The sequence below is a fragment of the Bacillus rossius genome, chromosome 13 (genome assembly GCF_032445375.1).
Source record: "Bacillus rossius redtenbacheri isolate Brsri chromosome 13, Brsri_v3, whole genome shotgun sequence".
In the NCBI taxonomy this organism is placed as follows: domain Eukaryota; kingdom Metazoa; phylum Arthropoda; class Insecta; order Phasmatodea; family Bacillidae; genus Bacillus; species Bacillus rossius.
This window is the reverse complement of record NC_086340.1, coordinates 48,602,278-48,626,248: the sequence shown is the minus strand read 5'-3', so window position 1 is coordinate 48,626,248 and position 23,971 is coordinate 48,602,278. Positions and strand designations below refer to the sequence as shown.

General features: G+C 42.4%; 1 protein-coding gene across 1 annotated transcript in view; it reads right to left on the bottom strand.

Annotated features, from left to right (window-relative positions):
- LOC134538552 (nuclear pore complex protein Nup85) overlaps window positions 1-23,971 on the bottom strand; it is an 89,309-nt gene that overhangs the window by 46,498 nt on the left and 18,840 nt on the right. Inside the window, exons 4-7 of the mRNA XM_063379971.1 lie at window positions 23,485-23,639; window positions 15,660-15,928; window positions 13,682-13,804; window positions 5,077-5,295 (exon numbers count right to left, since the gene is read on the bottom strand). Coding sequence (XP_063236041.1) covers window positions 5,077-5,295; window positions 13,682-13,804; window positions 15,660-15,928; window positions 23,485-23,639 — 766 coding nt within the window. The remainder of the gene's footprint in view (window positions 1-5,076; window positions 5,296-13,681; window positions 13,805-15,659; window positions 15,929-23,484; window positions 23,640-23,971) is intronic.

The following is a 23,971-nucleotide window of genomic DNA, read 5'->3' as shown; positions in this document are numbered from 1 at the left end:
CTTAAACCGTTGTAGCCAACCATTGCTGAACTTGAAGTCTAAAATTCCTAACCTCAATGCTAGGTAGTCTGCCTTCTTCTGAATCATAGGTCCAGAAATTGGCAAGTTTGCTGCACGCATTTCTTAAAACCACTGCAACAAGGTAGCTTCCATTTCTTGATGTTTTGGGCCTCGCATTCTTTTTCTTGTTGATAATCTGCACGAACCCGCAAAAGCCGATTCAATATTTTCACGATTTTTTAATATTGTCGACAACGACGATTGCGGGATGTTAAATTCTCTCGCAATTTCAGTTTTCGTTCTCTCTCCATTGTCTACTTCTTCGATAATTTTAACTTTAACTTGCAATGTAAGTTCATTGCGTTTACGTTTCGCAGTCATATTACGAAACAACTAACACTCAAAATAGAGGTTAAGATACACGTGCGTGAACAATGGAAAATATCAGAACTTTTTTCCATAGATTGTTTAAACTTCTACGTATGTACACTTCCGACGACTAATATTAATAAGGTATAGAGTTCTTTCCTTTTCGTTTTCCGTTTACAACATGGCATCTTTTCTAGTTTAGTTACTAACATCGCCACTAGAGTTGAACTTTTCATCTTGTTTTTCGACCATTTTGCTCTGTAGGATACATACATGTATCTTTGGAGAAACGTTTGTTTACATGACGGTTATGAAGACGATTTACTAGTGTTGTGCGAGATCTCGAACCTCGAGAAAAATTTCGAGAAATATTGCATTCTCGGTATTTATTTACTTGGGCGGTATTTCCGAAAAAAAATGTTAAAAATCCGAAAATACCTTTATTTTATGCTCTTCAACTTCCTCTTTTCATTAAAAGCGGCGGAGATTAGAAATTCCAAATACTTTAGGAGATATCGAATTTTTAAATTTCTTCATATGTAGTAGAGCGGTATTTGCGAAAAAAAATGTTAAAAATCCGAAAATACCTTTATTATATGCTCTTCAACTTCCTCTTTTCATTAAAAGCGGCGGAGATTAGAAATTCCAAATACTTTAGGAGATATCGAATTTTTAAATTTCAGCACAAAACCAGCGCATTCCTGTGGCGTGCGTGCACAATTGTTTCTTGTTTACGTACGAGTATCTGTTTTTTTTTTATTGGATAATGATGTCACGTGATTGTTCGTGATAGGCCAGAATTCAAATGAACTAATACGTGATTATTTAGTTCAATTATTGTTTAAAACGGTGTTTAATTACCGCCTCCAACTTAGGTGAGTTTTTAACGTTTCTAATTTTAAAGTCTTATTTGTTATTTTGATATTGTTGCGCAAGTAATAAGTAACAAAAAAATTACGTGAGTTGTTACTGTACATCCTTTGTTACGGGTTTGTTATGTAAGGTCAGTTACATTATAAATAATTTAAAACTAAAGAATAATTAAAATTAATTCACATTATTTTTAATATCACCTTAGTTTGAAAGTATTTATAATGTAACTGACCTGACCTAATCGACCATTTTAGTTTACTGTTCACCCTCTGTCCGGGTTTGTTTGGTCAGGTCAGTTTACATTATAAATATTTTAAAACTAAACAGCCATTAAAATTAATTCACAAAATAATTTTTAATGTCGGCTTAGTTTGAAAGTATTAATAATGTAACTGACCTGACCTAATCAACCATTTTATTAATTACGCATTCACGATTCACGTATTCACGAACACGGAAAAATAACAAAAATGGCGCCGCTCGAATGGTTACACACGTCTTGTATTGCAAAAATAAAAAATTCGATATCTCCTAAAGTATTTGGAATTTCTTATCTCCGCCGCTTTTAATGAAAAGAGGAAGTTGAAGAGCATATGATAAAGGTATTTTCGGATTTTTAACATTTTTTTTTTGCAAATACCGCTCAACTACATATGATGAAATTTAAAAATTCGATATCTCCTAAAGTATTTGGAATTTCTTACCTCCGCCACTTTTAATGAAAAGAGGAAGTTGAAGAGCATAAAATAAAGGTATTTTCGGATTTTTAACATTTTTTTTTCGGAAATACCGCCCAAGTAAATAAATACCGCATTCTCGAACAGCGAGCGAGAAAAATAATTTCTCGAAAAGAAATGAGAAATTTTTTGGTACCGGTAACAACTCAATTTGGTATGGAGACAAAATTTGATATTGATAGTTGTATTTTTATATGTTGAACATTACACACACACTGCCATTATTTTAGTTTAAATGTTTTAAAAATACCAAACGCGTCTGCCTGTTTGGACGAAAAATGATTTGGCGGAACACAAAGCAAACATGATGCAATCATTAAGAGATATTAGACTAGCCGATAGTCAACCATCCAAACCCTTTATCAATAACCGAAACTGTGAATAAAAACTGTCATATGAAATTCCAATTTATCCTGAAAGAAAAACTGCCGTATTTAATTTTTAAATTACGTAAGCGTAATACATAATAAAATATGTTGGAACCTAACCTACAAAATTGGTTTTGTTTACATACACGTTATTACGGTAAAGTTATTAAAAGCATTACCTTGAATGTAGTCATAATATTTTGTTCAGTAATGTTTAATAGCATACTGAAATGTTGATTATTACGGCAAAATACAAAATTTACTTTTTAACAAACAAAAGGGAATGGTGGTCATGCTGCCAGACCGAGTCTGCTTCGCTGTTCCGTTTCTTATTTCATTTCCAATAAAATACTGCGCAAGTCAAGTGATTTTAAATGGATTGTAAAGGAATGGATTGAACACACAAAACAATTCACGCCCTTGTATTACGTAAAATTACGTGAATGTGTGTTCAAACCTGTTGAAAAGGCAGAATAAATAGTATGTTAGTCCCATTTCCTTTTCCACCTTTGTTTCACTCAGTCGTAAGACGTCACGAGTAATGAATCCCGCCAAAGCCTCCCTAGTATCAATTTCTTTGTTTTCATTACAGTACCAGAGTTTCCCGTTTACGCGAGCTACTCTGCGGGTATGAATAATTAATGTGACGCCTGTAAAATGTTATTAGGAATATGAGAATAATTTCCTAATACTGCTTTATCTCTAACTGCGGCGTAACCAAGTGGAAAAAAAAGTGTTGCGGGAATATAACAGTTTAACAGAAGTAAACTTTGTTTGTCAAATTAAACTTTGATTTTACGGTAAAATGGAAGATGTGGACATATCAGTGTGGCAGTATTACACAAAAAGTGGCGATAAGTAAACGGGAACCACAATTAACATGTTAGCTACTAGACTTTTACTTAAGTGAGTGAATGTTTATTTATAATTTAGTGTAGGCTTACATAACGTGTGGTGCATGTCAGTTGTGCACAGACAGCTAAATTAACATTCTATATGATAAACAACAGTTTTATGTACAAAACAATATATTTTGAAAGTGATATCTACAGTAAATCTTGATTATTTAAAAATTTCTCATTCTTGTCTCGTTTCTCGCGAGAAAAATATTATCTTTCTCGAAAATTTCTTGAGGCCTAAATCTCATTCTCGCACAACCCTACGATTTACTTTAGACTTCGGCGGTGAAATTCGTATTAACAGTTCACTTATACACGTTAACAGCTACTTGAGGGATCAAAACAACTTCGTAATTCATATTAACCGTATTTCGTATTAAAAGTACTGAATAACATAGGAAATCATACATTATTTTCCGGGACTGTGAAAGTACTTCGCATAAACGGGAATTTCGTACTAAGCGGATTCGTATTAATGAGGTTTGACTGCACACATTAATTTTAAAGTAAAACTTACAAAGATTTTTAAATAATTAAATTACAATGCAGTTAGAATTAAGTCTAATTAAAACTATTATTGTTAGGTTGAGTTTGATTAAAATTAGTGATGCACCGATTATACTTTGCCGATTACGATTACGATTATCGATTATTACACTAATAATTGCAATTACCGATTACGATCACCGATTATCAGTTTTTGAGTAAAGTTGAACTACAATGTGTTTATGTTAATGGCCATTGTCTACGGAAAAAAAAACTGCAGTATTCAATATTCATGACTTACTATTTCAGTGTTGCCAACTTCAATTCTGATCGTCACTTGTGCAAACATTATGGTTGCAATTTGGTATTTTATTTTAGTAACTCCCGTTAATGACTAAAAAGTAAAAACTAAATTTATATAAATGCCAAATAATCACCATTTCAGTTTATTAATTACTAACTAGCATTACGTGAGCCTACTTTTCTCAATCCTTTGAGAAAGGGAATTATGTAGCGGCAGTGGAATGTGAACCGATGGCGCTATTGTGTATTTAAACGTGTTGTCCGTTCCAACCTCACATCATACATAACAAACATGGCCGACATACGGTACGCAGTGAAAATTAGTTAGGCGCAATGTTTCTACGATACCATGTCCAATTTTTTTTTTCAGACTTACATTTACTAATATAAGTAACATATGCCATATTGTGAATTGTGACAGCTTTAAAAATGCATTTATTTTCTTAACTAAATATTTTGTGCGAAGATATCACGTGTGTGATTTGGCTGTGGCCATGGTAAATATTGTGACAATAATAACATTCACGACATTAACTTAACAGGATAAATTGTACAGTAAGTAAATGAATTGAAAGGGGTAAATACTGTAAATAGTAATACAGGGCAGTTATGTATGTATGAGCACAATTCATGAAACAAGCAAATATTAGGCGAGTGTATCTATGTACACTCCGAGATGTTGACATTCCGTACCTTCCACGGTCATATTCGTTAAGAGATTTCAGCCGTTTGTAGTTTCAATTCAAGAACTTATTAAGGTTTAAACTTTAAACGTATTTTCTTTTCTTTCAAGTCGTATGGGTTTCAGCAACAAATTTTACAATAATCGGCAATCTGTTATAACCTAACCTGGTAGTCGCCGATTACGATTAATCGGCATTGGGTCAATAATCGCAGTTGCCGATTAACCGGCGGCATAATCGGTGCATCACTAATTAAAATGCAAGAAAATGTGCACACACTAAGTCCACATTGTGTTTTCTCACTTCAAGAATAAATAATAAACTCCAAGCGACAAGCAACAAGGGGACAGGAGCGAACCTCGGTGAAGTCGGACTCCATGATGGCGATGAGCGCGCGGTCGACCGTGGTCAGCCGGGCCGCGCCGCCGTACAGGGCGATGGATCGACCGGCGTGCGACAACAGCTCGAAGGTCTTCACCATGGGGGCCGTGTAGAGCAGCCACGCAGCCATGTGCTGGTACCACGTCTCGCAGTACTGCTTCGTCAGCACGAAGGCCTGCTCCTCCCCGCACATTATCTGCAGCACAGGTCGCGCCCACCAATCAGCATCAGCCCATCTCGCAGATATTCAGTTCAATTCACTATTCGTTTGTTAATTTTTGGCCGATATTATTGAAAAAAGCATCTGCCTGTCATAGCCTAAAAATCCACCAGTACCCTTTTTATTTTACTTTACATACTACTACAAACTTTGAACATCTTATCTTAGGTATATGTGCCAACTGTACATATCAAACTGAAAAATCCTATGTTTTACGTACATAATACATAGTAAATAAATATATCACCTGCACTGTAAAATCAGATAAGAACAAAAACTTATTTTATTTAGAACATGGCTACACTTAAAAAAAAAAGGGGAAAATACCAACTGCTTGAACTGCAAATAAACGTTTGTAATATCTTGACGGAGACTTTTTTTATTAACTTACGTAAAGTTTTTAAAAATTATTAAAAAAATAATAACCAAATAACATAGGACTTCACATAATGTAAATTACTTTTACTGTTCCCCTTGCAAAGCGACCACATGAAATGCATTTCCGTATAAATGTTTTGTATCATAAATTTTCGCCGAAGGTATTGGAATTACTGTTCTTGAATTATATATATATGTACGAAGTCTCACAATTTTTCACATATTTAAATTTATTTTTAAAATCTTCCATACATTGTGAATCAATATATTTCATAGTTACCTATTATTAAATATTCTTATTTTAGGGTGAATCTCAGATTACGGGAAATAATTGGTCTCTAGTGAATTGCTAAGAGTCCAGTGACAGTTCTACTACTTTTAATCTATTTACTTACAGCTACAGATGACCTCTAAATGAGTCATGTGTGTGTTCCAAGATTTATTTCAAAATATAAAATAATAAAAATTAAAAACCTTGTAAAATGTCATTAGCATGGCTGTCCCAAGACACAGTATACAAAGCTGTAGGTTGACTTGTGAACCAAATTGCTTAAGTTTGAAACTTATCTACAGATTTTTGAAAATTGTATACTTTATTGACTGATTTCTGAATATAAGTTTTATTTTAGTTTTGAAAATGCTCAGAGTACTTTGGATCAAAGTTGGTCCCTAGTGTTTTGTGTCATTAGCATGGTCAAAGTTTGTAAGCTCTTGGAAGATAAAAAAAGGTTTTGTTGTTATTCTTTTATTGACAAGGATATTTAGTTTCCATTAGGTTGGCAGAACTAACTTGGTTTTGGAGGGAACTACAAGCCTAAGTTGATGTTATCATATATTGTGTGGACTTTGAGCCGTGCTTACGCATGTCTCACCTGTCCGCCGGCTGCTACGTGTCTACTCACGTCTCCTCACTGTCCGCCGGCTGATACGTGACTGCGCTCGCTGTGTGTGGGGTGATTTCCTTCTCACCTCCCCTGCCCCTCCTTGCCTCCCCTCCGCTGGTGTGTGCTCGGTCAAGCCAGTTCAGTCTGGACGGTTCGGGCTAGTTCCCCTCTTCCTTCCCCTCTCCCCTGTGTGCTTACTCCGCCCCTAGTTAACTAGTATATAAACCCTGCTATTAGCGGTGTCGCTACCTGCAGTCTGCCTTAACGTTTGGTGTGTGCACTTGTGCACTTGGTGACGTCGAAGCCGTGGTCATGGGCGTGAGTAAATTGGAACCTTAACGAAGTTTGTTTGTTTACTGTGTTTGTAGTGGCTTGTTAATTTAGAGTTGTGTTTGTCATTTTCCCTTTTCTTTCGTTGGCCACGTTCCTTATCAGTTGTTCTCCCTTCGCCCATGACCATATGGCTCGCTCGCCGTAAATATTTATAGTGTGTTGTCATTTTGTTTCAAATCTTTGCGTAGCTGGTTTGACTGCAGGTCACTGGTTAAAATAGGCTGTTATAGTTAAAATATCGTTTACCGATTGCGTCACCACCTGACCTTTTTTTCTGTATTGTGTAAAGTATTACAAATTGTACAGTATACCACTTATGTATTATCTTTTAATTCTTTGTTATGCTTGAACATCGGTTCACATATTTGTTATTGTTACTAACGAGAATAAAAAATTAGTCTTGCATTGAACTTGGGCTCTTCTGTAGATGGTGCGCCGAGTTTTTCCCCTACACCTCCTGCATTCTTAAGAAACTTGTTACTTTTTACGATCTTTTTCTTTAAATCATCCTTGGCTGGTTCAGCTTGAAGGATGCTGTGACGTTTTGAACTTACCTTGCGCACAGTATGGTTCAACTTTTTATGGCGAGTATGAAAATTGATTGTCATTAGCATGGATGTTGTAACTGCTATAAATAGTAATTATTAAAAAATATTTTTGTTCAGTATGTTTGTTATCTATGTTTACTTCTTCATGGCTTAGTAAAAGTTTAATGGGTCTTCAAAGATTAATGTCAGGTTAGGTTAAAGTAAAAATTTTCATTAGCATGGACAAATTCATTGTCATTGGCATGGGCATTTCTGAACTTGCTGACCATGCTAATGACACCAGTCCATGCTAATGAAATATTTTTCTTTTACAGTTGGATAGGGTACTATATATATTTTCACTAAAACTCTTGAGTTATAAACATCAAGTTAAATATTTTGCTTTGAGGTTTTTAAGCAGTTTATTCATAAATATATGCTTAAAATTTAGATTTATTCATTTCAATTTGAAAATCCAAACTATGTTTTGAATGCTATTTACGGAGTATGTTTCCTATGTTTATATGGTTACAGATTAACTGGTAGTATGGCTAGAAAGAAAGCTGCAATGAGTACAGCAGAAAGATTGAAGAAGAAAAAAAAGAATGTGAAAAAAGGAGAGAGGCTCAAAAAAGACCCTGAAAAACTCAAAGCTCTCCAAGAAAAGAAACACAAAATATACTTGAAAGCAAAAGTTACCGGCAAGGTGAAACTTGTTGCTGATTTTAATGAAAGACAGAAAAGACAGAAACGAAAAGAATGGAGGTAGGCAACTATAAAATACAGATATAAGAAGAAACAGGAAGAAGAAATGCAGGCATATTTACAAGAAAATGCACAAAATGTGCGTGATTCAGAAAGAGTCAATCAAGAAGGTAATGAAAACATACCATGCACATCGTCTATTCTGAAAGAGAAAGAGTCAGCACACAAAGAAAGGGGGAAGAAAACAAATTCGACAAAACAAAACAAAAGCTTACCGGCAAATTAAAAAATTGGAAGCAGTAAACAGTGCCCTTATGAAAAAGTACCACAAATACAAGAAAAGGTATCAGAGATTGCTGAAAGGGAAAGAAAAGACTCCAACATTGACTCCAAATACGAAAGTGAAGAAAAATCTCCGCGGAAGAAAAGTGCCTGATGTTCGCCGTAAACTGGTGTTTGCAGAAGTAATTACAAAGGAACTGGAAAGCAAATTTGATAGCATTAAAAAAAGTGAAAGAGAGAAACAAATTTTTACCTAGGTGATCTCTGGAAGAATTTAAAAAAAGTATAGAATGCTGATTCACACTAAGCATTTTCTCCCCTTAAAACTGCATCTTGCAAACAAAAGGCATTCACATGAATTAATTTATGAAAGGCAAAAGAAAGCAAGTACATATTCAATTTATGAAGAGTAAGGTACGTGATTTTTTAGAAAATGAGGGTAATTCTACTTTATGCCCAGGTAAAAAAGATGTGGTTTCAAGAAATGGGAAGCAACAGCAGAAACGCTATTTGAACAACACATTAAAAAATCTGCATGCAAAGTTTCTACAGGCAGAGAACTTCAGGATCAGCTATAGTTCATTCTGTAGATACAAGCCTTCTTGGATTGTTTCCAGGAAAGTACATGAGAGAGATACGTGCCTCTGTGCTAAGCACGAAAACATGAAGCTTCTTGTTCAAAAACTATATTTCTTGGAAATTATTAAAGAAAGAAATATTGATGATTTGTTAAAAGCTCTTACATGTGAGAAAACTAGTGAAGAATGTCTAGCCAGAGGGTGCCCTCTTTGTACAAACAAGCATATCACATTCACAGAAAAGGAATTTGACTTTGATGAACAAACCAATGTAAAACAATGGTGTCAGTCCAACACCATCTGGCTCAAGAGCTGCTTTCTTTGTTTTTAAAGATCTCTAAAGCAAAATGACATTGTGTGGTGCACTTTAATTTTTTCTTGTTTTCAAATAATAATGGCAAAGTGAACTAGGCCTATAATTTTAATGTTTAAATATGCATGTTATTTTAAAATAAGAAGTGGACTTTGTAATGTTTTTCAAATTTCAATACCAAATTATACAGTTCTATTATTAAAATGGTGTTTACTGGTAGCATTATGTGAACTATTGTTGTTTTTCTTCTTCAAATATTTGATTCAAAGTAAATGGCTTTTTTTAATTTTTTGAACCCTAAATGTGTAAGAAAGTTTGAAGATCAATGGCATAGTAATTGTTTCATAAAGGTGTATGGAAACCGTACATTTTGTGACTTTGTTTTCCTTCTCAATAAGCCTAATTGTTATTTAATATTAAAAGAATAAATTAACAGGTTTCTTTTTTAATTTCATTTATCTATGTATTTTATCTGGACAGAATTGCCTACTTACTGTCAACACTTTTTGTATGCTGAATCATTTACATGGTGTCATATGTCATTAGCATGGATGCTTTTGTCATTAGCATGGTTGCTTGAATTTTGAAGTTTTAAAAAAAGTTGAAATTTTACATTTTCAGCTCTGCTGACAGGATACATCTCTTCATCTGCCTTTGAGTAGGAGCTCATATATTTTTTTAAATTTTTAAAACTCATTGTGAAAATAAAAAAAACAGCACAGTAAAATGGCCTGTAATCTGAGATTCACCCTTTATATAATCATGCATTAAAAAATTAAATTTTCCAGCCTCCATTAGTAAATTCATGTTTCAATAAGCAACTAACGGGTCATCAACCAACAAGCAAACAAACAAACGAAAACAAGCTAAAAATGTGAGAGTTAAAAAAGAGACGTTATGTTCTGCTTATAAACTAAAATGCATGTGCTTTTCCATTGCATCTTTTCTTAGAATGAGTTATATTTTTGGGTAATTTAATAAATTTATAAAAATATGTTATCCAAAATGTGTATTCTCCTGTATCGGTTGTTAATTGGTGAATTGGCAACAGTTGTATTGGCATATTGGCATATCTGCAAGGTTTTGTTAATCGGTTCAGCTCTACACCATAGCGAGAGGTCAGTGGTGTCGCTGGGATGACTCATCTTTAACGGTTACATGCAGTCATTAGGGTTGTATCTTTAGAGTTAGGTTCTCTCAATTTCAGGCTTAAAACAACTATACTAAAATACGCTTGAGAAGTACAATAATTGGATTGAAAGAAACTACACACGTTTCACTTAAATATTCCCTTAAAGAATTCACCAATACCAAGTTGCACGCCCCAACGATTGCAGCACCCAGATAGTGTCACAGCCCAGTATGTTTCTATTAACTATAGTGCTTGCAAAAAAATAAATAGAATGTAAATGTTGAGAAATTTGTTCAAAACGAGTGGATTTGGTTTGTACAACTAAAATGACACTTAATTTAACATAATTATAATACAAAAAGAAATCACACAACACTTTCTGGGTGAGTATTTTACGTGAATATATTTTTTACTCACACACCAAAGGCACAACCTAGTGTAATTTACTCTCACCAAGTGACACTGAGACTTTCAATAATAGAGATAATTTTAACAGGTGTTAGACACTGAAAAGAAATACCTTAACAAAAACACCCTGTGAAGTACCAACTATTACATAAACATAATCAGTGGAATCTGCTATAAGGCTCTTCCTCTTTACAAATTGTTTGTAACATTTATATAAACAACAAAAAAGCAGTTATCATTGCATGATTTATTAAGACTATTGAACTGCCAGAAAATTAGCTTAAACACAATGTGATTACGAATCGTAATATATGCCATGCGAACCTAATAATGAGCAGAACAATTCTTAGCAAACAATTTTTTCCATGTGACTCTTCAAAAAAGAGAGTTAATAAGAATTCATTGGTTTGACTCATTAAAGACTAAACAATAAAAATAGCATTCTTAGACAAGCGCTTGCTTAGCCACTATAAGAGCGCATAAAATAATTTAGCTACATACGTACGAACATTCACATTAAAACTCAAGCAAGAACAGACTTGACCCGTAAGGAGCCACAGCCTCAACCATACAAAAATTTATTACATATTTAATCTTAGCAATTAAACTGCGAATGTGTAGTTTAATATTTACCAAACATGACAAAACTGTCTGCCAGTGGCACACAAGAACCTACAAGCATGTAAGCTCCACGTATTTGACCAAGACCCGCTATAAGGTTTTAATTTGTTTGAAGCTCTCAAGACAAAGCTTCTGTAAATGTTAACATTTCCACGTTACATTAAACAAATACTTATTAACCTAATCCTACGATGTTGCAGCGAGCTAGTGCAACAAGCCATTCTAAACAATCATTGTGAAGCAAGCAAGCAACATGGCATGGGACACATTAACACAAGTTTACTCTAATAATTAATAAGGAAAATATGAAGTTAACTAAAAAAAATTATGGAAAACATTAATTTGGACAGACAGATGTATTACTACAAGGTTACAACAAGACTCAAACTGGCATGAGGCGTTGTCTTCGCATCCAAGGGCCAGGAAGCTGGTAACACATGCTCAGCCCCTGGTACAGTAATCCAGACATGTGCTAAAGTCCTTGTCGAAGGAGCAGTTGGCAGGAGGGGCCTGGCGGAAGTCGGAGAATGCCAGGCACGCTCTAAATCCTGTTTTTTCCCCTTCCCCTTTGTTCTATTAAAATGTTTGGCAATTTGTAAGAATCCAGGCGAACACAATCCTTTTCATTTACAATGGAATAGAACCTGACAAAAACTAAAAAAAAATTTAAAAAAATGAACACTAGCATAATTTGTGGCCGAGATGTCGGAAAACTTTAAATTTAGGTTTGAGTAGCTAGTGCATGCCTTGTTGAATCTGGTCGGTCCTGTGATGCTTGGCGCTTTGAACAATGCACATGCATAGAAGGATAACTTTTGCAAGATTGATCAACCATTAAGTTCTCCTAATACGATGTGCAGAGTGACGTATATATGCTGCACACACTGCATTAGCATTAGGAATAACCATTAGCAACATACAATTAGTGCTGACATATTAAGAAGGATGTGAATATCAAAAGAGATTCAGTATTTTTTTTTTTTTAATAATACCAACAATGATATTTAAAATCACACACTACACACAGTGTTTCTAACACACCATTTAAATTGTGTAGGTTCCTAACACATGTAAAAAAAACAAGAAGGCTATATCTAATTTAGACCTTCCTTTTTAAAAACACCTTCAATTAATTATAAATACATGAATCCAGCAAAATTATTTTCAATAGCTTTAAAAATAAAAAGAGCATAGATATTCACTTTACACAATAAAAAAAAAATGTTTTTCTCCGGAAACAGCCCAGAGACAAGAGAGCTTCTGTGATACATTCTTGGCATTAGCACACATGCCGCCAGCACAAACGTTGCTAATTAAACTAACTTTTTTTTTGATGTGATGTCTAATAAATCGATGAACGTCGGCTGCACGCACGAAAGTGTCCCGTTATGCACATTGTCCCATTACGTGGTGTCCCGTTACGCTCATTGTACGCTTGCGCCACATCTATCTCTCTTTCACTCGATTGGAACAACCATCGATTTGACTTTTTCGAGGCACATTAAACTTGATAAAAGTAAATTTATCAATTAAATTGTAGATTTCATTTCACTCCTTCTTTGTATCCATACAAAATAGTGATAATTCAATAAAAATGATTCAATTTTATTTATAAAAGTATGCAATCATTTCATCAATGTTTTGTTATGACGTCACGTTAAACTATCGTCCATAAACAGACTTTACAGACAACCAATTTTTTTTTTCATATTTAAGCTTCAATTAGACCTAGGTGTAAACAACAGCAAAATCTTAATAAGATTATCTAGGATTCCTAAAATTACTAGTGAAAAATGTTTTATGATACATAATGATTACACTCAAAATATACACAAAAAAGTGTGATTTATCAATTCACCTACCTTTGCGTTCATTTCAAAACTGGCATAAGTTTCGTTACTGACAGTATAACCGACTATCTAAAGTTTATTTACAACAAGAATATTAACAAAGCAAGATTATAATTAAAGATTCAAAAAAAGGCTAAAATCAACAATGAAAGACCTATGTTGTCACAAACTTGAAGCTAAAAAAAAAATAGTTTATAATGTTTACAGCAGGTTCAGGTATTTTATAATTTTTAACATTTAATAGAATAAAAACTAATGTTTTCACGAAACCAAATATTTCATGGCACTATTAAACAAGGTAATAATTGAAGGACATCAGCTGGAACGTTGGGTAGTTGGGGCATGACTCACCTGCACGACCAGTTCCAGCTCAGCCACGGACGAGAACGCCCCGGTGTGCAGCTTGTGCAGTGTCTCGCGCCGCCACACAGCACGGCTGTCGCTGATGTCCGCCTGTGCTGCGCTGCGCTCCGCCTGCACGGCCACACGCCAGCGTCTTCTCTCTCTCTCTCTCTCTCTCTCACGGACGAGTACCCATCACTCGCTCTTGCACAGAAACAATATAGCTATTGAACAGAAAAGTCATCTGGACAAAATACTTTTAGTGGCAAAGTCAATGGTCATTATAAACTTTCATTTATATTCCAAAACTATTACAGTATTTACCTGAAGATACAAATACAAAACTATGAAAACTAAAAGTGTAGGTTGGATTATAATTGCAAACTTGTACATTGGCATTGGGAACAGATTAGTCAAAAAACTACAGGCTCTCTCTCTTAAATGTGGCACTTGCGCCACTCTAGCCCGAGCTGCCTGGACCTCTACACAGACATGACAGATGACAGATGTAGGAGAGTTTCTGCTCCTCTTCCCGGCTGCTGGGGAAGGTACACCCACCCCTTCTCTTTCACCCTGCCAGATGACCACCACACATCACAGCATTCAAAATCGGCTTCTGTCGATTCGTAACGGTACAGCACTACCACAAATGCCTACGATCACTTTTATGACAGTAGAAGTGTACACTGAACTATGTGCTTGGACCTCTCGATTATGGTATTCAATGTGCATTGTTTTTAACATTTTTAACTGCAAACATTTAAGGGGAAGTGAGTAGAAATGCATAGCAGGTAATTCTTCCAACTTATCAACCAGGCCATGGGTAATCTTGGTCTTACCAGTACCTTGTTTGCTCTTTTCACCCTCCTTGATCTCTCCCATAAAAATTGGATATTGGTGGAGTTAATCCAGTAAAACGCTGTTTTTACGAACCTTCATAGTTCACAGGAATAAGGTTCAAAGTGTGAAAGTGGTAGGGGGGATGGGGAGGAAAAGGGGGTTTGTAGTAAAATTTCAGATCCCACCGAATCCTTACGTTAAAATATGCCATTTTTTCACACCAAGTCCATGTTCAGTCGTCTCTGGCAATGAATTGACAAGTTCTAAAACTCAAATATAAATATATTTTAATAGCAGATGTACCGAAAAGGAAAGATACCCAACAAAGGCATGTTGGACCACCTACTGCCACCAAACAAAGCATAAACAAGATGCAATGCGTGTTGTAACTGTGGTTAATTGCATTGTTTGACATCGCTTCGTTATCACTCATGCGAGCAGGCAAGACAAGGAATGTTAAAAAGTATTACGTAATACAGGAGAGTAGACATGGCAGCCAGTGTTTTTCCTGCTTGGGAAAAAGTGGAATAGGTTTTTTTTTAAGCTATAATGCAACCTGTTTGTCAACCTATTGCTTGAGCTATCAAATAAACATCGCCAGCAGCAGTTAAAACAAGAAGGAGCGAGCAGGCATTCGGTTGGTAGCTGTGCATAATTAATCAAAAAATGTCATAGTATTTCAGTATAAAAAGAGTCCTTATGTAATCTTATAAAGCAGGATGTTTTCTACCTACCCCATACAAGTTCCTTAGTTATGTTTTGAACGAAAATAACCACTGACAGATCAGTGTTGTGCCCTATATTACCAACATGTATAAAGTTTTTATCAGTTTGCAGACTGTTATAATATATTTTAACTCTCTTCTCGATCAAATTAACTAAGCAGAAAGTACAGTTGTCTACAAGCCCGGCTACAGCACAGAGGGCAGGCAGGCGGCCCACTGGCCCCGTGATGGTGGGCGACGTGGGGAACCAGCGAGCATTCCATGTTGACACACTGGGGCATTAACAGTATTAAATATTTAATGGTATTTTTCACATATATTATCAAATATATTTGGTCAAAAAGTAACACAACATATTTACAATGATAGTGATAAGAATAAGTAAAATCAGGGTTCAGGTGTTCACAGTATACGACACTCACGTTGAGCAACGGCCAGGTGCGCAGCACGTAGTCTGCTTGCTGGAAGGGCCGACTGCCAGCCAGCGAGTGAGTGCGCAGCAGGCAGCGCGCCGTGTCGCTGCGTCCCTGCAGCACCAGCCCCACCACCGTGGCCCAGAACTGTGGCTGGCTCTCCCCTCCCCCCCAGTCCTGGTCGCGCTGCGCAGCCTCCAGCAGGCTCGCTGCACGCTGCTCTGCCTCGCACATGTGGAACCTGAGCCAGTCCAGCAGTGGTGGCAGCACCTGGCTCCCTGCGCAACATGCACACTCTACATGCACACCTGCACACCACTCAGTCCTAGCAGGAGTGGAACCTGAGCCAGTCCAGCAGTGGTGGCAGCACTCGGCTCCCTGCGCAACACGCACACTCTACATGCACACCTGCACACCACTCAGTCCTAGCAGGAGTGGAACCTGAGCCAGTCCAGCAGTGGTGGCAGCACTTGGCTCCCTGCACAACACGCACACTCTACATGCACACCTGCACACCACTCAGTCCTAGCAGGAGTGGAACCTGAGCCAGTCCAGCAGTAGTGGCAGCACCTGGCTCCCTGCGCAACATGCACACTCTACATGCACACCTGCACACCACTCAGTCCTAGCAGGAGTGGAACCTGAGCCAGTCCAGCAGTGGTGGCAGCACTTGGCTCCCTGCACAACACGCACACTCTACATGCACACCTGCACACCACTCAGTCCTAGCAGGAGTGGAACCTGAGCCAGTCCAGCAGTGGTGGCAGCACTCGGCTCCCTGCACAACACGCACACTCTACATGCACACCTGCACACCACTCAGTCCTAGCAGGAGTGGAACCTGAGCCAGTCCAGCAGTGGTGGCAGCACTTGGCTCCCTGCACAACACGCACACTCTACATGCACACATGCACACCACTCAGTCCTAGCAGGACTGGAACCTGAGCCAGTCCAGCAGTGGTGGCAGCACTCGGCTCCCTGCACAACACGCACACTCTACATGCACACCTGCACACCACTCAGTCCTAGCAGGAGTGGAACCTGAGCCAGTCCAGCAGTGGTGGCAGCACTTGGCTTCCTGCACAACACGCACACTCTACATGCACACCTGCACACCACTCAGTCCTAGCAGGAGTGGAACCTGAGCCAGTCCAGCAGTGGTGGCAGCACTTGGCTCCCTGCACAACACGCACACTCTACATGCACACCACTCAGTCCTAGCAGGAGTGGAACCTGAGCCAGTCCAGCAGTGGTGGCAGCACCTGGCTCCCTGCGCAACACGCAAACTCTACATGCACACATGCACACCACTCAGTCCTAGCAGGAGTGGAACCTGAGCCAGTCCAGCAGTGGTGGCAGCACTCGGCTCCCTGCGCAACACGCACACTCTACATGCACACCTGCAAACCACTCAGTCCTAGCAGGAGTGGAACCTGAGCCAGTCCAGCAGTGGTGGCAGCACTCGGCTCCCTGCGCAACACGCACACTCTACATGCACACCTGCACACCACTCAGTCCTAGCAGGAGTGGAACCTGAGCCAGTCCAGCAGTGGTGGCAGCACTTGGCTCCCTGCGCAACATGCACACTCTACATGCACACCTGCACACCACTCAGTCCTAGCAGGAGTGGAACCTGAGCCAGTCCAGCAGTGGTGGCAGCACTCGGCTCCCTGCACAACACGCACACTCTACATGCACACCTGCACACCACTCAGTCCTAGCAGGAGTGGAACCTGAGCCAGTCCAGCAGTGGTGGCAGCACTTGGCTCCCTGCACAACACGCACACTCTACATGCACACCTGCACACCACTCAGTCCTAGCAGGAGTGGAACCTGAGCCAGTCCAGCAGTGGTGGCAGCACTTGGCTCCCTGCGCAACATGCACACTCTACATGCACACCTGCACACCACTCAGTCCTAGCAGGAGTGGAACCTGAGCCAGTCCAGCAGTGGTGGCAGCACTTGGCTCCCTGCGCAACATGCACACTCTACATGCACACCTGCACACCACTCAGTCCTAGCAGGAGTGGAACCTGAGCCAGTCCAGCAGTGGTGGCAGCACTCGGCTCCCTGCACAACACGCACACTCTACATGCACACCTGCACACCACTCAGTCCTAGCAGGAGTGGAACCTGAGCCAGTCCAGCAGTGGTGGCAGCACTTGGCTCACTGCACAACACGCACACTCTACATGCATACATGCACACATGCACACCACTCAGTCCTAGCAGGAGTGGAACCTGAGCCAGTCCAGCAGTGGTGGCAGCACTTGGCTCCCTGCACAACACGCACACTCTACATGCACACCTGCACACCACTCAGTCCTAGCAGGAGTGGAACCTGAGCCAGTCCAACAGTGGTGGCAGCACTCGGCTCCCTGCACAACACGCACACTCTACATGCACACCTGCACACCACTCAGTCCTAGCAGGAGTGGAACCTGAGCCAGTCCAGCAGTGGTGGCAGCACCTGGCTCCCTGCGCAACACGCACACTCAACATGCACACATGCACACCACTCAGTCCTAGCAGGAGTGGAACCTGAGCCAGTCCAGCAGTGGTGGCAGCACTCAGCTCCCTGCGCAACACGCACACTCTACATGCACACCTGCACACCACTCAGTCCTAGCAGGAGTGGAACCTGAGCCAGTCCAGCAGTGGTGGCAGCACTTGGCTCCCTGCGCAACACGCACACTCTACATGCACACCTGCACACCACTCAGTCCTAGCAGGAGTGGAACCTGAGCCAGTCCAGCAGTGGTGGCAGCACCTGGCTCCCTGCACAACACGCACACTCTACATGCACACCTGCACACCACTCAGTCGTAGCAGGAATGGAACCTGAGCCAGTCCAGCAGTGGTGGCAGCACCTGGCTCTCTGCGCAACACGCACACTCTACATGCACACCACTCAGTCCTAGCAGGAGTGGAACCTGAGCCAGTCCAGCAGTGGTGGCAGCACCTGGCTCCCTGCGCAACACGCACACTCTACATGCACACATGCACACCACTCAGTCCTAGCAGGAGTGGAACCTGAGCCAGTCCAGCAGTGGTGGCAGCACCTGGCTCCCTGCGCAACACGCACACTCTACATGCACACCTGCACACCACTCAGTCCTAGCAGGAGTGGAACCTGAGCCAGTCCAGCAGTGGTGGCAGCACCTGGCTCCCTGCGCAAAACGCACACTCTACATGCACACATGCACACCACTCAGTCCTAGCAGGAGTGGAACCTGAGCCAGTCCAGCAGTGGTTGCAGCACCTGGCTCCCTGCGCAACACGCACACTCTACATGCACACATGCACACCACTCAGTCCTAGCAGGAGTGGAACCTGAGCCAGTCCAGCAGTGGTGGCAGCACTTGGCTCCCTGCGCAACACGCACACTCTACATGCACACATGCACACCACTCAGTCCTAGCAGGAGTGGAACCTGAGCCAGTCCAGCAGTGGTGGCAGCACCTGGCTCCCTGCGCAACACGCACACTCTACATGCACACATGCACACCACTCAGTCCTAGCAGGAGTGGAACCTGAGCCAGTCCAGCAGTGGTGGCAGCACCTGGCTCCCTGCGCAAAACGCACACTCTACATGCACACATGCACACCACTCAGTCCTAGCAGGAGTGGTACCTGAGCCAGTCCAGCAGTGGTGGCAGCACCTGGCTCCCTGCGCAAAACGCACACTCTACATGCACACATGCACACCACTCAGTCCTAGCAGGAGTGGAACCTGAGCCAGTCCAGCAGTGGTGGCAGCACCTGGCTCCCTGCGCAACACGCACACTCTACATGCACACATGCACACCACTCAGTCCTAGCAGGAGTGGAACCTGAGCCAGTCCAGCAGTGGTGGCAGCACCTGGCTCCCTGCGCAAAACGCACACTCTACATGCACACATGCACACCACTCAGTCCTAGCAGGAGTGGAACCTGAGCCAGTCCAGCAGTGGTGGCAGCACCTGGCTCCCTGCGCTACACGCACTCTCTACATGCACACCTTCACACCACTCAGTCCTAGCAGGAGTGGAACCTGAGCCAGTCCAGCAGTGGTGGCAGCACCTGGCTCCCTGCGCAAAACGCACACTCTACATGCACACATGCACACCACTCAGTCCTAGCAGGAGTGGAACCTGAGCCAGTCCAGCAGTGGTGGCAGCACCTGGCTCCCTGCGCAACACGCACACTCAACATGCACACATGCACACCACTCAGTCCTAGCAGGAGTGGAACCTGAGCCAGTCCAGCAGTGGTGGCAGCACTCGGCTCCCTGCACAACACGCACACTCTACATGCACACCTGCACACCACTCAGTCCTAGCAGGAGTGGAACCTGAGCCAGTCCAGCAGTGGTGGCAGCACCTGGCTCCCTGCGCAACATGCACACACTACATGCACACATGCACACCACTCAGTCCTAGCAGGAGTGGAACCTCAGCCAGTCCAGCAGTGGTGGCAGCACCTGGCTCCCTGCGCAAAACGCACACTCTACATGCACACCTGCACACCACTCAGTCCTAGCAGGAGTGGAACCTGAGCCAGTCCAGCAGTGGTGGCAGCACCTGGCTCCCTGCGCAAAACGCACACTCTACATGCACACCTGCACACCACTCAATCCTAGCAGGAGTGGAACCTGAGCCAGTCCAGCAGTGGTGGCAGCTCTCGGCTCCCTGCACAACACGCACACTCTACATGCACACCTAAACACCACTCAGTCCTAGCAGGAGTGGAACCTGAGCCAGTCCAGCAGTGGTGGCAGCACCTGGCTCCCTGTGCAACACGCACACTCTACATGCACACATGCACACCACTCAGTCCTAGCAGGAGTGGAACCTGAGCCAGTCCAGCAGTGGTGGCAGCACTTGGCTCCCTGCGCAACACGCACACTCTACATGCACACATGCACACCACTCAGTCCTAGCAGGAGTGGAACCTGAGCCAGTCCAGCAGTGGTGGCAGCACCTGGCTCCCTGCGCAACACGCACACTCTACATGCACACATGCACACCACTCAGTCCTAGCAGGAGTGGAACCTGAGCCAGTCCAGCAGTGGTGGCAGCACCTGGCTCCCTGCGCAAAACGCACACTCTACATGCACACATGCACACCACTCAGTCCTAGCAGGAGTGGAACCTGAGCCAGTCCAGCAGTGGTGGCAGCACCTGGCTCCCTGCGCAAAACGCACACTCTACATGCACACATGCACACCACTCAGTCCTAGCAGGAGTGGAACCTGAGCCAGTCCAGCAGTGGTGGCAGCACCTGGCTCCCTGCGCAACACGCACACTCTACATGCACACATGCACACCACTCAGTCCTAGCAGGAGTGGAACCTGAGCCAGTCCAGCAGTGGTGGCAGCACCTGGCTCCCTGCGCAAAACGCACACTCTACATGCACACATGCACACCACTCAGTCCTAGCAGGAGTGGAACCTGAGCCAGTCCAGCAGTGGTGGCAGCACCTGGCTCCCTGCGCAACACGCACACTCAACATGCACACATGCACACCACTCAGTCCTAGCAGGAGTGGAACCTGAGCCAGTCCAGCAGTGGTGGCAGCACTCGGCTCCCTGCACAACACGCACACTCTTCATGCACACCTGCACACCACTCAGTCCTAGCAGGAGTGGAACCTGAGCCAGTCCAGCAGTGGTGGCAGCACCTGGCTCCCTGCGCAACATGCACACACTACATGCACACATGCACACCACTCAGTCCTATCAGGAGTGGAACCTCAGCCAGTCCAGCAGTGGTGGCAGCACCTGGCTCCATGCGCAAAACGCACACTCTACATGCACACATGCACACCACTCAGTCCTAGCAGGAGTGGAACCTGAGCCAGTCCAGCAGTGGTGGCAGCACCTGGCTCCCTGCGCTACACGCACACTCTACATGCACACCTGCACACCACTCAGTCCTAGCAGGAGTGGAACCTGAGCCAGTCCAGCAGTGGTGGCAGCACCTGGCTCCCTGCGCAAAACGCACACTCTACATGCACACCTGCACACCACTCAGTCCTAGCAGGAGTGTAACCTGAGCCAGTCCAGCAGTGGTGGCAGCACTCGGCTCCCTGCACAACACGCACACTCTACATGCACACCTGCACACCACTCAGTCCTAGCAGGAGTGGAACCTGAGCCAGTCCAGCAGTGGTGGCAGCACCTGGCTCCCTGCGCAAAACGCACACTCTACATGCACACATGCACACCACTCAGTCCTAGCAGGAGTGGAACCTGAGCCAGTCCAGCAGTGGTGGCAGCACCTGGCTCCCTGCGCAACACGCACACTCTACATGCACACATGCACACCACTCAGTCCTAGCAGGAGTGGAACCTGAGCCAGTCCAGCAGTGGTGGCAGCACCTGGCTCCCTGCGCAAAATGCACACTCTACATGCACACATGCACACCACTCAGTCCTAGCAGGAGTGGAACCTGAGCCAGTCCAGCAGTGGTGGCAGCACCTGGCTCCCTGCGCTACACGCACACTCTACATGCACACCTGCACACCACTCAGTCCTAGCAGGAGTGGAACCTGAGCCAGTCCAGCAGTGGTGGCAGCACCTGGCTCCCTGCGCAAAACGCACACTCTACATGCACACATGCACACCACTCAGTCCTAGCAGGAGTGGAACCTGAGCCAGTCCAGTTGTGGTGGCAGCACCTGGCTCCCTGCGCAACACGCACACTCTACATGCACACCACTCAGTCCTAGCAAGAGTGAAGCTAGGTGGAAGTGGGATCGAAGTAACTTCAACTAGTTAAATGGGTACCAATGGTGTACCATTCCAATATGATACAACAGCTGTTGTGAAAATGTTGTTATATTAGAAAATAAATGAAAGTAGGAAAAAATATATTTTATTCATTAAACAAAAATGATAATATATTAAGGTACAAATAGATATAACAAATGTACAGGCCACACCCATTAATCGTTATGGTTTTTACAAACATGAGTATAAAACAGATGCTTGAAAAGAAAGCATCATGAACAGTTTGCGCAATGAAAATGCGCCTGACGTAACACGTATATAAGTACTGCGCATAAGGAAAGTTCTCTTAATTAATGTACATTTAAAAGACCTTAGCAGGCAGACAAAAGTCATATAAAAGTCTCACGCTATCAAACGTTATCAAACAATTAAGTATAAATATTAAGGCTTTAAATTATGCATTAAGTTTACTTGCAACATAAGCTTTCATGGCAAATTTAAATGGGAATCGCGAACCCCAGCTAAAAGACATTAAAACAAAAAAATATTACGACAGGGAGGAAGCCCAATGCGCAAAACAAATAATCAAGCAAACACTCATGTAAATTAAGGTCGGTGATAAATGGAACATCCAACAAAATTAGGTACAAGACCCATCTAGACCACTCAATCAAGAGCAGAAGGCTCGTAAGAAAGAAGTTAAACTTGAGCAAACAGACCATTAATGCACGCGGAAATTACAAGGCAGAGATCCATAGTGGATTTAAAGCGAAGCTTCTAACATAACTAATCAACCATGAGCATAAGAAGCGCGGCCTCCTCCCAGCGGACTGCCTACGAGCGAGAGTGACTGAAGACAGTGCCGGCCTAAGCAAACTCGCGGCCTTATATACAGGCGAACTGTCTTTCGAGAACAATAGAGAAAAGCGGCGGAGGGGAAGGTTCGAGAAACGAGGAGAAGGGAAGACGGGAAGCCTCGGGAAAGGAGGGGAAGTGCGGAGGGGAAGGCTGGGGCAAGGTGGAGAGGGGGAAAGGATGGAGGGGAAGGGAGCGCTCTGCTAGCCCGGGAGGCGGCAACTGCTGCAAGAGTGTAAGGATGTAAAGGCACGGTGGCAGTTACCGGGAACGACTGCAAAGTGCATGATCTCTAGGAGGTGCCACAGGAACTGTATGTTGTAGAAGATGGTGACAAGTTGGCAACAGCTCTCCTGTCGCTCGTCAGACTCCTGGGCCGCTTCTTTCTGCAGGTTCTCCAAGCACTCGTGCATGATGGCCCTGCACAGACCAGGGCAGCCAACCCCTACAATGTGCACACATCTTGCATGAGTGGAAACTGTTTTCTTCCACTTTCCAAATGACCATTCATAAAGTTAAGGTAAAATTAATTAAATATTTATTGCAAGTATTTTCTCTGAGCCCCAGGTGAAGAATGATATCAATATCATGGCTACGCGCTGAGTTGTTTTATATAACAATTTTGTGTTATAAAACTGCTTTTATTGATTTTACTAAATGAATTATAGTAACCCAGCAACTACTTCCTGGAGCCCTATGTTTGAAACACTCAGCTTTCAGTTAGATGCGAGCTCAACTAAAATGGTGAACTT